The sequence below is a fragment of the Apiospora aurea genome, assembly GCF_038362705.1.
Source record: "Apiospora aurea strain CBS 24483 chromosome Unknown utg000005l_segment0_segment0, whole genome shotgun sequence".
NCBI classification, from domain to species: domain Eukaryota; kingdom Fungi; phylum Ascomycota; class Sordariomycetes; order Amphisphaeriales; family Apiosporaceae; genus Apiospora; species Apiospora aurea.
Genome location: NW_027117392.1, coordinates 1,434,421 through 1,447,350, shown reverse-complemented (window position 1 = coordinate 1,447,350; position 12,930 = coordinate 1,434,421). Strand labels below are relative to the sequence as shown.

The window sequence follows — 12,930 nt, the reverse complement described above, 5'->3', positions numbered from 1 at the left end:
GAAATAAATCACTGCACGTTTGTTCAATGCCAAGGTGTCGAGGGTCACATTGATGAGCAACTGCCTCGTCTTATCTGTCCAGATTTCAACGGTGCCTTAATGACCGTGAAGTGTCCATGTTAGGCTTGAGCAAGTAGGTAAAGCTGAGCTCTCCACTTGAGCTCCAGGCGAAGAAAGTGGGTGAATGAACGTGAACCTTGGTGACTATGAACTGAGCCGGCCGGAGCTTAGCGTTGACAATGTCCGACTCTGCTTTCCACCTTCTTCGAGCTTCCTGACCTTCAAGCGAATCTCGCGCCCATGATCATTCAACACCACACCTTCAGCTGAGGTCGTCAAGATATTCCCCAGTCTTTGAAATCCACATTCGTTCTCTTCTATAATTAAAAAAGGCATTTTATTTCCCTTAGCTCCTTCCCTGCCGCACCGCGTTGGTGACATCTCCATTCGGCAGAGGCGCATCCCTTAGACGATGCTGCCCTAGAGCATTTGATGTCCTGCATCGCATCGAAAAGAGACAGTGGAGGATCTCAGAGCCCTCCAAGGCGCCCGACAAAACACAACCCGAACAACTGCAATCGGCTCCGACAGCAGTCTCTGCCATAACACTCTTTTCGGTCAACGGCATTCACTTACCTGCCCGTGCGTCATGTCGACCAACGAAGCGCCCCGAGGCGTGCCTTCGACCCAGTACTTCCACGCCCTCCTGCGGCCCGCCATCCTCCAAATCCTGCGTGCGCAAGGCTACTACGCCTGCAGCCCCGCCGTCCTCGACAACGTCACCGAGCTGGCAGGGCGCCACCTGACCGAGCTCGCCGACCGCACCGCCCGCTTCATGGAGACCAACAGCGAGGCCACGCTGCAGCCCACGCTCTCCGACGCGAGGATGGCCATGGAGCAGTGCGGCGTCTTCGCCCCGACGCGCCTGCACACGGCCCAAGTCTGGACCGGCGAGGAGGATACAAGCGGCGTCGAGGACTTCATTGGCTGGGCCCAAGGCCCTAAAAACGCAAAGATCCGCAAGGTGGCCCAGGCCATCTCAGAACCTACTGGTCTCGAGGACGCGGATGCGGCAGAGGAGCCTGCCAATAACTATCTTGCCGGTCAGTACTTGCCACCTTGCCCGTCTTCCCTTTTCCAGAACGCAGAAAGAACAGTTTAGCAGTTGCTAACATTGCTCGCCCCCACAGCTCTCAAAAAGAAACACAACAAGAACGACCAGGAATCAAAATACACCACTACGGTCCTGGGCAAGGGAAACGACCATGGTGACATTCCTGTCGAGGGGGGCCCTGTGGCTAGCGTCAAGGGCTGGGAGCAGATGATGCGCGAGGCTGCACGACGACCGCGTGAAGCTACTCCAGACTCCCGACCTCCCAGCTCCGGGCTTAGTTCGCTTGCCGATGACGATGTCGAGATGATGGAGATCGAGATATAGCGCTCCGCGTTTGGAGTTGGCGCTAAGTCAGCGTCGAAAAGGGGGTGGGCGTGGGTTTTTTGCGGCACGGCGTTGGTGGAGTTATTTTTTTAAGAGAAAAATAGGCGTACGGGAAGATTAAATACGGTGGCATATCTACGGCGACCGCGCGACACACAACACGAAAAGCAGCTAGGCGCGATTCTTAAGCGGCGAGCCATCTGGTCTGGCAGGGTGACCAAGTCAGCATAAGCACCAGCTTGGGCCAACCAGATGCGCATAGTAGGATAGGTGTACTAAGGAAACAAGTGCTAACCAGGCGACAACAAGGCATCAACCGCAGTAATTTTTGATGCTCTTGCTCTGGAGATGTTTTTTTGGGCTCGGGCACGATACCCCTTTTCTCCATATGCTCGACCCTAACGTTGGACATCGCGAACTTGTTTGTATATAGAGTACTGTTGACGCAGATACTTATCAAATAAAACTCAACTACGATACTTATGATGGGCTTTAAAGGGTATGCGGTTTGAGGGCGTGTTTGTTACATGGCACATGGTATCAAGTCATGTAGTTTGGTCCAAGTTGTATAATATCCTCGTCAGGCTACAAGTAGTTGTCCACCGTAGCGAATGTGTGTGAATATACAAAGGGAACCTTGAGAACCTTCTCCCACCCACGTCCCGTTCGTTTTGCCCAAGACATTCCTCTCTTGGTCCATTTTCGTAGCATGTGTAGATGCGGGCTGCTACCACTGTCAAACATAGCAGCAGCGTGAGCTTGCGCCCCTGATTTAAAATTAAGAGAATATATGTAGTAGATTGTCGTCCCGGGCATCGTCCTCCCTTTTCCACTCTAGATTGAGTATGCTAGGCGGTCAAGGGAAGTTTGACATGAAAAGGAAGAAAGAGAAAACCAGCAAAAGAAAAAAAAACCCAGTCCAAACCGCACGGTGACAAGTCGGAGATCGCTAGTAAAACCCAATGCAGAATGCACGCTTCCGCAAAGATAGTCAAAAAGCCACCGCTTCGCAAGATTGCATACAAAAGGAAAAGGATAAAGTGTTGGAATGGCGTGAGTATCACATGACGGTACACTTGCTTCCCTTGCCGGCCTTCCCATCTTTAGGCGCGTTGGAAGCCCAGGTGACGTCCGTCCAGGCGGCGCTGCTGACAGCATCGAGCTCCTTCTCGGCCTTCTTCTGCTTGCGCCGGCCCGCCCAACCACGGGTCTTAGCATCCTGGACGTTCCTCGCCGCGCTCCGCCTGGCGCGACTAGGTCGCCGGCTCAGGCTTGTATGGTGCCGCAGAGAGGAACTAGTCAGCTGCGATGACGACGGCGGGGGCGGGACCGCGAGCGGCTGCCCATTGGGACCTTGATGAACAGTGGTGCTGCGACTCCCGTTGCCAGTGCTGCTGTAAACGGTCTCAAGGCACTCGGCAACAGGATGATTGGGGTCATCGACATCCAAGATATGTCGAGGGTGCCGCGGGACTGGTGCATGAAGCACTGGCTCTGCAAGTGTGTCTTGTGTCCCTGCCTGATCCGGGGTGTCAAAAGCTCCGCTAACGCCTGTTGGCGTGCTAATTATTAATGGGAGCTCAGGGGCGGGGGCGGACGTCGAGGAAAAGTTGGCATGGAGGCCGAGCCTGTTCGACGAAGGAGGCTGGTCCTGTGGATTGCGGCCTATGGGCACCCTTGGTGTGTGGAAATAACTCGAGGTAGGGCGTGATGCCAGATTGTGCTGACGATCATGTAGTGCGGACAGCTGGTTCGGGCTGGGCAAAGGGGGCAAAGCAGCTGCCAACATCTCCCTATTGGAGATATTGATCGCAGGTGCTGAGCGAGGATAGCCTGACACGGTTGCTCCAGACGACTGGCTGGGTTCAGGTTGCGCCTTTGGCCAGGTGCTTGCATTCGGAAGCCGCCCAACGACGGGGTCCTGGTTGGCCCGGCTGCTTTGGCTTTGCGGCATCTGGGTTGAAGATGAGGGAGGTCTTTCCAAGTTGGACGGATCTGGTATATGGGAAGTTTGATATGGGGCCGCACTCCCAGAATAAGCATTCGACGCAGTTGTTGTGTGGCTTGAAGCAGATGAGGCAGAACCTGAGGGTCGTCTTGGTTGCCTTGCGTCTGTAAGTGCTGGTGGCGGTGCTGAGTCGATGGGCGAAACGTCGTAGATATCTTCCCGGTCAAGATTGGGGAATTGAGAGCCGCCAGTCTGGGGCCGAGCCGAACTCGAGCCGGGCCGGCTAATGGGGGTTTCGAGAGATTGTGGCTCACCTCGAGTCACCGACGCGCTCACAGCACGAGGCTGTGACTGGCCTGACTGCCAGGACATACGGGAGCGCCGGTCACGGGGTGGAGACGTCTGGAGTTTGGGTAGGTCCAGTCGCGCTGATGAACCACCTGAAGAATGCGATGGCACCTGGTTCAATTGGGGTGGTGCGGACGGAGGCGGTGGTGGGATTTGTGTTGGAGCAGCGACTGCAGGCGCAAGAGGGTGCGCTGGATGCTGATTACCAGTGTCGAGTCCAACCCCAGGTATGGCAGGAGCTCGAAGAAAGGCCGGGGTGTCCCCAGGATCCTCTTTGGAATAGGGCGGTGGTGGTGGAACCCAGTTATCCGCATCACTTTCATGAGGGTGCTCAGCTCGCCCGTCAGCTCGGCGATACTGTATTTGCCCATTGGTGGTGGCAGATGGATGGAGACGACGGTTCACTGCCGCTGCTGTGGCGGCACGTCGCAACGTTGGTCCGGAACGGGGGCTTGCATGAGCATAAGGTGCATCAAGAGCCTCCTGGGCTTCTTCCAGCGTTGCCTCCTCGGGCTCGTTGTGAGCAGTTGTGCTTGTGTTGGCCTGGCTCCCCGAGGTCCCTATGCGCCGCGGTATCAGCGGATCATCGTCGTCACAGCCCCTGTCGTCTGGGAGTGCAGGGAGCCTTAGGAGTGATTCGGCTTGCGCAACAGCTGATGTCGCAGATCGCATCCCGCCGGGGCGGCCACCGCGTCTTTGAGCTACAGTCCTCCTGCGGACGATGGCCACTTCGGTGTCCATGTCACGATGCTCCTCTTCCAACACCTCGGGCTCTTGAGTGCCAACCTCGATAGTGATATCAACTGTTTCACCATCGGTGGTGCCATAGTCGAAGTCAAGAATGGTGATTCGACCGCCATCAACAAAATCAATCCCATCTTCCTCGGTGATGGGTTTTGCGGGCTGTACTCCCCGAGCTGCAACTACAAGACGCTCCTGCAGCGAACTCGAGCCATAATCTGCAACCCACTTGACAGTGCTAACCCCTTCCAATGCCGTTACCTTGCGGCCGCTCACAAAGGTATTACGATACTTGTCACACAATATCTGCCACTGGGGAACTCTACCTCCATTTGTCTCTTGCAAGCGTGACGAAGGGGTGCGAACCGAGAGTGAGCTGTTCCGGCGGTTCAAGTTTGGCACTCCTGGCTCCGACGAAGAGTTGGATGTTGTCTCTGGCACAGCCTCCAGATCCTCGGGGACCCCATAAATCCATACGTCTTTGCCCTCGAAACCGGCAGAGACCAACTCTCCGCAGTACGTTGCTGCGGGCAACGTACACGGCAACAGAGTCGACTGAGCAGACGTATTCGGAATGGGCCCGGTGAAGTAAGTTGTCCCGTTGCGTAGATCATCGATCCGCACAGCTCGGAAGGTCTCGAAACTGCTGTCATAGGTAAAGGTCCAGCTGGCTTCCTCCGAGCTCGACTCTTGGATGAGAACCGCATGGCTGCAGTCGCGGCTTGTATTCGGGAAGAGTATGGAAGTGGTCCACAATGCGCTGATATTGTTCTCCCCCATGTGGCTCCCAGGATCGTAGTAAGGCGCAGTGAGAATGACCGTGTTGGGGGGTTGTCCGACAGTAGTTGTCCCGAGCAATTGCGTCCCGTCAAAGGAGAAGGCCAAAGAATCTACACCATCGCATTTGACTGCCCTCCTGTCAGTTGGCAGCGCCCCAGTATGGAGGGAAGACACCTCGATTCCCCCTTCATAAGCAGCGGCCAATACACTGCCGCATGGCGACAAGGCAATCGTGCGAGGCGGGTTGTCCAAAACGAGCGACTGGGTGCGCTTCGGGGGATGTTGCCGGAGGTCGTATACGTCTACTTGCATGTCGCTGGAAAGAACGGCAAGAAGACTCCCATCGTCCAAGGTGCAGGCCGAGACTGGCCTGCGCATAATCTTCAGTTCCCTTTTGACGACAAGCTCCGGGCCTCGGATATCCAGGACGTAGATGCGCGACGAATTGTATGCAAGTAGATGGTAGCCCCGCGGTGAAGAACTGAACTGCATGCCCTCTCCGCCAGGCACCGAGGAGGAGCTGATGGAGTTGGAAACCAGCTTGATGGTGGTTGTGCGCGGTCGCAAGTAGGCCTGGAAGAGGTTTCTCTTGACCTGGCGGGCGAAGAGGCGGCGCAACGTGGGCAAGGCATCTTCGCCGTCTTTGTTAAGGCTGGCCGGTATGGATTTGTGGCTGGCCGAGTACGAAGGGCATCGCGACAAGTGGTACGCATAGAGATGTGCCTGTTGCGAAACACGCCTCCAATTCGAGTTGAGGAGGATCAGAGATGCGAAAGAGTCCGGGTCTGTCAGGCGCAGTATTCTAGGAGCATAGGCGCATTGTCAGCGAGTGATGTTTCCCCGGGGTTCAGCATCGCGGCTACGTACTGCTCAATTATCTCGTCGGGCAGCCTCTTGAAAGCCGACTGAGCCTCGTCGCGGGCCGCGGACGACAGTGATGACGATGACGACAGCCGTCTCTTCTCCATGCTTGGCCGCGATGCAAGAGCCGTATCGCCAGCGTCCGTCATGTCGTCAGTAGGATGGGAAAGGCGATGACGACCATGTGTGTAGGTGGGATGGCCGTGTTGATGCGGCGCCCCGAGTCTAATAATAAGAATACCTAAGTCGGCTCCAATACAGACCGTATACCTGTCGAATTAGCCTAGGTTGGACGGTGCCAGTCAGGATGGAGGGATGGTCAGTTATTACGTGCGAGCTTGCTATTTTAGCGGAGTCGGCGTTTGGTTTGACGGGGGATCCCCCCGCCCCCCCTTTGGCTCCCTTTGGTTCCCTTTGGGCCACCTTTGGCCCCCCCTCTGAACGGCTAGCAAGTGCCTGTTATCTCCGACTTTGTCTTGCCCAATGGCCCTGTATGGTTGGGATCTTTTTTGTTTCGTTTTCTATGAACACGCGACAAAGAGGCTGGAAAAAGGAAGATGGTATTGGGTCGGAAAAGCCGCCGGTACGAAGGAGGGAGAGTGGGCAGACGCGGACGAGGAGGGAAAAGAGGCAAGTAAAAAGTCCCGACTGGGGGCGGAGCTTCGCAACGCTGTTGGGCCAGAAAATAGGCGTCTGTCTGTGTGCCTTTCAGCTTGGTTCCAATACATCAATGTAGCTCCTCCTAGAGCAGCCTGTGCGCGATACAGGTGTGTGTGTGTGTTCTGTTCTATCGAGTCAATCGCCCAGGACACATACTTCCCATCCATTTCAAGTCTCAAGTCAAGGCATCCCGGGACTCGCAAGGGGCAAACGTTCAATCACTTCCATCCTTCCGCCCATGCTCATGCCCGTGCGAAGACGGTGCTACACGTAGAAGAAGAAAAAGACCCATGCCATGTCAGACAACTTCTCACATGCAGATTTCCTTTGTCTCTCTCTTTCTCTCGGTCCAAGGTACCCGCGAAAAGGTCCACTGAAGGTTCGTACATGCCTGTCTCTAATCCCAGCTCGGCACGGACAGACCCTACTATACGATATGTAGATCATTTACTGCGTGTCTACCTAAGTACTTACTTAACCTTAAGGGCAAGTTGTCCAGAGCCCGTACAAAAACTCCAGCCGGCCGGGTTTCTCGCGACTGCCGACTGCCTGAGGTCCAGACCGCGCTACTCATGCAGTGCTCACCTTTTTATTTTGAATCATCTTCGTCGCAAACAGAAGGGGGGGCACAGATTATTCTTCAGGCTGGGTCCCCTAGCGTCTAACCTCAGCTTCTGGGTTCGGTGCTATTTATAGGACGAGCCCGACCCGCCTGGACCACCGTAGACTGGTTACGGTACCACTAACCTAGCGACTAGGCCGGTATTAATAGGTGGAATCAACCGTCAATCTCCCATTTTGACCCCCCGTCTCTGCCCCTTCCAGCCTGTGTGTGATGAGGAGGGGATTGAATGGGTTCATTTGCACAACGGATGGACGATGGAATGCCGTGCGCGCAAGAGCGGCGGCATGTCCAGATGGGGAAATGTTCGAGTAGAACCAATCTCCTCCCACCGTCCTGCCCGGCCCGGCACATCGCATCGCATCGCATTCGTATCGGACATGTGTATTCAAATTAATCATCGTCACGGCGTGCAAGGCGAGGCAATACAAGTGCGAGTTGAAGAATAGGAGCAGCCATGGTAGAGGCATCTGCATCTAGATGGCTGATACACGTAAGATTGAGTAGGTATGTATTCGGTAGTTGGCGTATCCATCCCTTCTAGCACGCACTACCCCAGCCCGGCGCTCGCGTCGCTCCCCCGGAGATACAGCTACATCACAACACCCAACCTACTTGCTCCAAATTCAATTCCAGCAACTCCACAGTAGCTGGTTCACTTGACCAGGAGGGGGTTCAAGATGTCAGTCAGGGCTAGCTAGGGGTTCACGTGGTGCATCCTCATGTCAGACTGCCTCTTTGCAACCATCGTCGCCTGTAGTTCGTTCGGCTAGGTACATGTAGGTAAGATATGGAGGATCGATCTGGGACACACGCTGCTGGCCCGAAACCCTATTGGCATCTCAGTCGGCGCTACGAAACGAGGCAGCCCGTCTACTACTACGCACAACCAAAAACACGCCCGGCTGACACTATCGTAAAGCTATCGTCATGGTACACCTTATGTCACTGCTACCCCGATATATTTGTCTCGTCTGCGTTCGCTTGCCTCCCTAGATGCACGTAGACACCAGTCCAGTAATCCCATACCCATATCCTCAGCTGCTCTCAACATGTCGAATGCCTCGTGTAACGTCCTGGGCCATGCGTGCCAGAGGTCCGCCGATTACCTGCCCATCGAAAACTATGGCATCATCGGGAACATGCGGACATGCGCCTTGGTAGCAATGGATGGCAGCATAGGTATGCCTCGACCATTGGGTATCTTAAATTTGGCAATGACACGCAGTCGCTAACCATTCCCGAACGCCCCGTCTAGATTTTATGTGTTGGTAAGTCTTTCAACATGAAAAGGGGATTTTCGTTGGCATCCCGTTATCCCTTTGGAGGGGAGACATGCCATATTTTGAGCTTCACGTGTAGCAAAGGAAAGCAACTGTGGCAACGGCAGTTAACACAAGGTCTTCTCCTCCTAACCAGGCCAGATTTCGATTCGCCATCCCTCTTCTGCCGGCTTTTGGACAAAGACAAGGGCGGGTATTTCAGCATCGCTCCTCGCGACGCCTCATCCTGCACCACGAAGCAGCAGTACCTCCCCTCCTCGGGCATCTTGCAGACTCGCTACATCCACGAGGACGGCGTTGTGGACTTGGTAGACTTCTTTCCGCGGCCAAAGACCACCGCCATCCTATCCTCCAAGGCTTTCAAGCAGAACGCCTACCGTGAGAGTCAGAAGGTCCAAGAGGAGCTCAAGAGATGGCTCGTACGGAGGGTAGAGTGCATCCGTGGGAGACTTGATCTCGGTACGTTGTCGTAGTTGTTCCCGGAGAGGAGGGAAAAGAAAGTGGTTTCTCACGCCAGTCTCCTGCTAGACATTCATATTTTCCCTGCCTTTGGGTACGCCAAGGAACCGCATGAAACGGTTATATTGCGGCCAGTCGTCAAGTCGGAAGACCACTCCAGCAAGACCGTGACCTTTTCGAGTCCGAGCCTGAAGCTCCAGCTAGACGTCACCATTGACAGGGGCGAGAACGAGTCCGACGTCTGTCCTTCGGTCATCTTCAAGAAGGAGGCCCGCCCCGGCATGGCCGGCGAGGGCGTCGTGGCCAAGATCCTGCTCACGGAGGGCCAGGCCGTCAGTTTCATCCTGCGCGAGGACATGGCACATCACGTGACGGAGAACACCACCACAGCCGTCGTCGACAAGCAGCAGAACGACACGCAGTCCTTCTGGTTCAACTGGCTGTCCAAGAGCACCTACAAGGGCGGCTGGAGGGAGGTCATTTCGCGGTCTCTGATGATACTAAAGATGCTGACGTACGAACCGACGGGGGCCATCGTCGCCGCACCTACCTTCTCCATCCCCGAGGATATTGGTGGTGGCAGGTAAGTTTTGCGTTGACAAGCCTGTGTATCTGCTCATAGGCACCTGCATTTGCTGACATGGCATTCTAGGAATTGGGATTACAGATACAGCTGGGTCAGGGATAGCAGTTTTACCATCTATATCCTCCTGCGCCTGGGATTCACCGAGGAAGCCGACGCGTACATGGAGTTCATGAACCAGAGATTTATACACTCTCTCAAACCGGACGGTGGGCTCCCAATCATGTTCACCATCCGCGGCGAGACCGAAATTCCCGAGGTCGAACTCGACCATCTCGAGGGCTACAAGGGTAGCCGGCCCGTCCGTATCGGTAACGGTGCCGCTGATCACCACCAACACGATATTTACGGGGAACTCATGGATGGCATCTACTTATACAACAAGTACGGCAAGCCCATCATGTGGGATACATGGGTTTCTGTCAGAAAAATGCTTGGTGAGACAACACTGATGGACATTTGAATTTCCCAAAAAGAAAAAGGGATCATGCTAATTCGTGGTCAGATCATGTACTAACCGCCATGGATCGTACGTGCCGATATTGAAATGCCAGAGTATAGGGACTGACACGATGTAGAACCCGACATGTCCATCTGGGAAGTCAGGAACCACAAGCAGCACTTCGTCTACTCCAAGATCATGATGTGGGTAGCGTTTGACCGCGGGCTCCGTCTCAGCGAAAAGCGCTGTCTGCCCTGCCCCAACCGGCAGAAGTGGCTAGAAGCTCGAGACTCACTATACGAGGAGGTTATGGAGAAGGGTTGGTGCTTGACTGCTTGTTATTTTCCCACCCTCCTTCCCCCTTGCAATACCTACTCCTTTCTCGGGCCAGCTGGCGGACCGCCGCAAAACCAAATACTGACCGGGCTTCTCACAACCAGGCTACAACAAAGAAATGGGGTGTTTCATACAGGGCTACGAGAACCGGACACACCTCGACTCGTCCATCCTCATCGCGCCGCTCGTCTTCTTCATCGCCCCAAACGACCCCCGGTTCATTGGAACCCTGGACCGGATACTCCTGCCGCCGGAAAAGGGGGGTCTGACGAGTACTGGTCTCGTCTACCGCTACGATACGGAGCTATCCGAAGATGGTTCGTTCATGATCCGCCCTTCCCTCCCCTACAAATCGCTTGCAGCAAATACCATCACTGCTGATTACGGTTGTTACTGGACTGACTGACTGAACCTTGTACCAATGCAGGTGTCGGCGGCCGCGAAGGTGCCTTCTCCATGTGCACGTTCTGGCTCGTCGAGGCCATGACGCGGGCCAGCGTCTACGAGCCCAAGTACCTGGCGCGCGCCATCAACCTGTTCGAGAACATGCTCAGCTTCTCCAACCACCTGTCCATGTTCTCCGAAGAGATTGCGCGCAGCGGCGAGCAGCTCGGCAACACGCCGCAGGCCTTCAGCCACCTGGCCCTCATCAGTGCCGCCTTCAACCTGGATCGGGTCAGAGAGAACAAGCGGTAAGCCCCGTCCCCGTGTCGGGTGTGTGTTTGAGCGGTGGCATGTACCACCACCAATATATAGAGAGCTTAACACCGGTGACATGTTTATGATATGGATGGACCTCTATCCCTGGCTTTTCCTTCTTCTTCTTCTTCTTCTTCTTCTTTCTCCATACACCAGTGACTGACACGCAGTAACACAGACCTGATGACTAAAACAAGAGATATTGACACTATTAACGATCAGGCTTGTAAACTTAGTTGATAGCAATTTATCGTGCATACCTATTCCTGTTGCTTTTCAATACAATGTAACCAAAAGTTCCAATTTACATATTCAACAGATCTGCGGCCGACAAGTTACGCATGCATATATTGGCGCATGTTTATACTGTAACATTTGAGCTGTATAGATGACTCGAAAAAGAGAAGGCTATAGTTGGGGCGGGCACAAGTGCAAAACACGGCCGCATAAACTTAACAAACAGTATCAAGCCTCCTTCTTGCAATCATCGCCCCTGCCGGCCTCCCCCTCCAGCGCTCGCGCTTCTTCCTCTTCTGCCCTCCTCCACGCCGTCCGGACACTCAGGGCGAGCGAGCCCTGCAGCGCCACGACTACCCCGTAGCCGCAGGCCAGGACCCAGGGGTCTGCGGGCCGCACCCACCCCGGGTGGCCGCACCAGGCGCTGACGCCGAGGAGGAACGAGTCGAAGACGCCGTGGTACAGGACCGAGGGCAAGATGGCGCTCAGCATGTCCACGACTCCCGCAACTACTCCCTTTCCCCCTGCCGCACCTGTCGAGCGGTGACGGGCCGCGGTGGAAGAGCCCCGAATGCCGGAAAGCGCCGCGCACAAAACATGCCCCGGCAGCGCCGAAAAGGTCCGCTCCGCCAGCAGCAGCAGAACCTCCGCCGCCGAGTTCCCGCCCGAGACACACCCGTAGACCACGCCGACGTTCTCGAAGACGGCGAGGCCGATGCCCGCCGCGACCGTGTAGTTGACAAACTCCAGGGGGCTCATCATCCCCGCCCCTCCTCCCGCCTCCGCCTTCGCCTGCTTCCTGCCCCTCCTCCACCACCGCACCGCCGCCGCCGGCGCGTACTTGAGCACCTCCTCGGACAGCCCGGCCGCGACGACGCCGAACAAGGCGCAGAGCGCGCCGTAGCGCCAGTCACGCGCCATGGCGGCGCGATCCGCGGCCTCGGCCGCCGACAGCGTGGCCTCGAGGTGGGCGCGCCCGCCCGCGCTGCGCAGGAACTCGCGGACGTAGTCGCTCCCGCGCGCGCGCCCGAACAGGAGGTCCAGGAAGGCGCGCATCGAGAGGAGCTGGAAGAGGCCCATGGCCGTGAGTCCGACGGTGCCCGCGAAGAGCATGGTGCCCGCGATGGAAGACGGGCGGCCGCGGTGCTGGTGTCGGTCTTGTGCCGCCGCCGTTGATGACTGTGTCGCCGTTGACGAGCCGAGGGCGAGGGAGGTGCAGCTCGCGGCCAGAGCCGAGGGGAAGCTGGCCAAGCGAGGGCCCAGGAGACCCAGGGATGTCGACATGGCGGTTGTTGTTCTGAAAATGATCTCAAGGGGATGTAGGTGCTACTACTGCTGCTTCCCTAGCTGGCGATCGGGCGAGCGCACGCTACATATCCAGTTCGCCTTATTTGAATACGGGCGTTTGGTCGCATCGCATTTATGAACAAATCGTAAGGGGCGCAGTACGGTTGTTTGGATGCAATGTACCAACGTAATATCGGCTTGAAGAC

General features: G+C 55.9%; 4 protein-coding genes across 4 annotated transcripts; 2 read left to right on the top strand and 2 right to left on the bottom strand.

The window, feature by feature from the left end:
• Window positions 1-649: 649 nt before the first annotated feature.
• Window positions 650-1,438, top strand: PG986_007019 (uncharacterized protein; the record flags this gene model as incomplete). Its single annotated transcript, XM_066843241.1, has 2 exons — window positions 650-1,103; window positions 1,191-1,438. The coding sequence occupies 2 exons, from the start codon at window positions 650-652 to the stop codon at window positions 1,436-1,438; spliced, it is 702 nt and encodes a 233-aa protein (XP_066699353.1).
• A 1,060-nt stretch (window positions 1,439-2,498) lies between these two features.
• Window positions 2,499-6,265, bottom strand: PG986_007018 (F-box domain-containing protein; the record flags this gene model as incomplete). The annotated part of the gene is made up of 2 exons (XM_066843240.1): window positions 2,499-6,057; window positions 6,123-6,265. The coding sequence occupies 2 exons, from the start codon at window positions 6,263-6,265 to the stop codon at window positions 2,499-2,501; spliced, it is 3,702 nt and encodes a 1,233-aa protein (XP_066699352.1).
• A 2,185-nt stretch (window positions 6,266-8,450) lies between these two features.
• PG986_007017 (glycoside hydrolase family 15 protein) lies at window positions 8,451-11,197 on the top strand (the record flags this gene model as incomplete). Its single annotated transcript, XM_066843239.1, has 9 exons — window positions 8,451-8,580; window positions 8,657-8,669; window positions 8,818-9,140; window positions 9,210-9,723; window positions 9,793-10,160; window positions 10,229-10,252; window positions 10,302-10,484; window positions 10,606-10,818; window positions 10,929-11,197. The coding sequence occupies 9 exons, from the start codon at window positions 8,451-8,453 to the stop codon at window positions 11,195-11,197; spliced, it is 2,037 nt and encodes a 678-aa protein (XP_066699351.1).
• Window positions 11,198-11,665: 468 nt separating this feature from the next.
• PG986_007016 (uncharacterized protein) lies at window positions 11,666-12,721 on the bottom strand (the record flags this gene model as incomplete). The annotated part of the gene is made up of 1 exon (XM_066843238.1): window positions 11,666-12,721. One exon carries the CDS (start codon window positions 12,719-12,721, stop codon window positions 11,666-11,668), a length of 1,056 nt encoding a protein of 351 aa, XP_066699350.1.
• Between the last annotated feature and the right edge of the window lie 209 nt (window positions 12,722-12,930).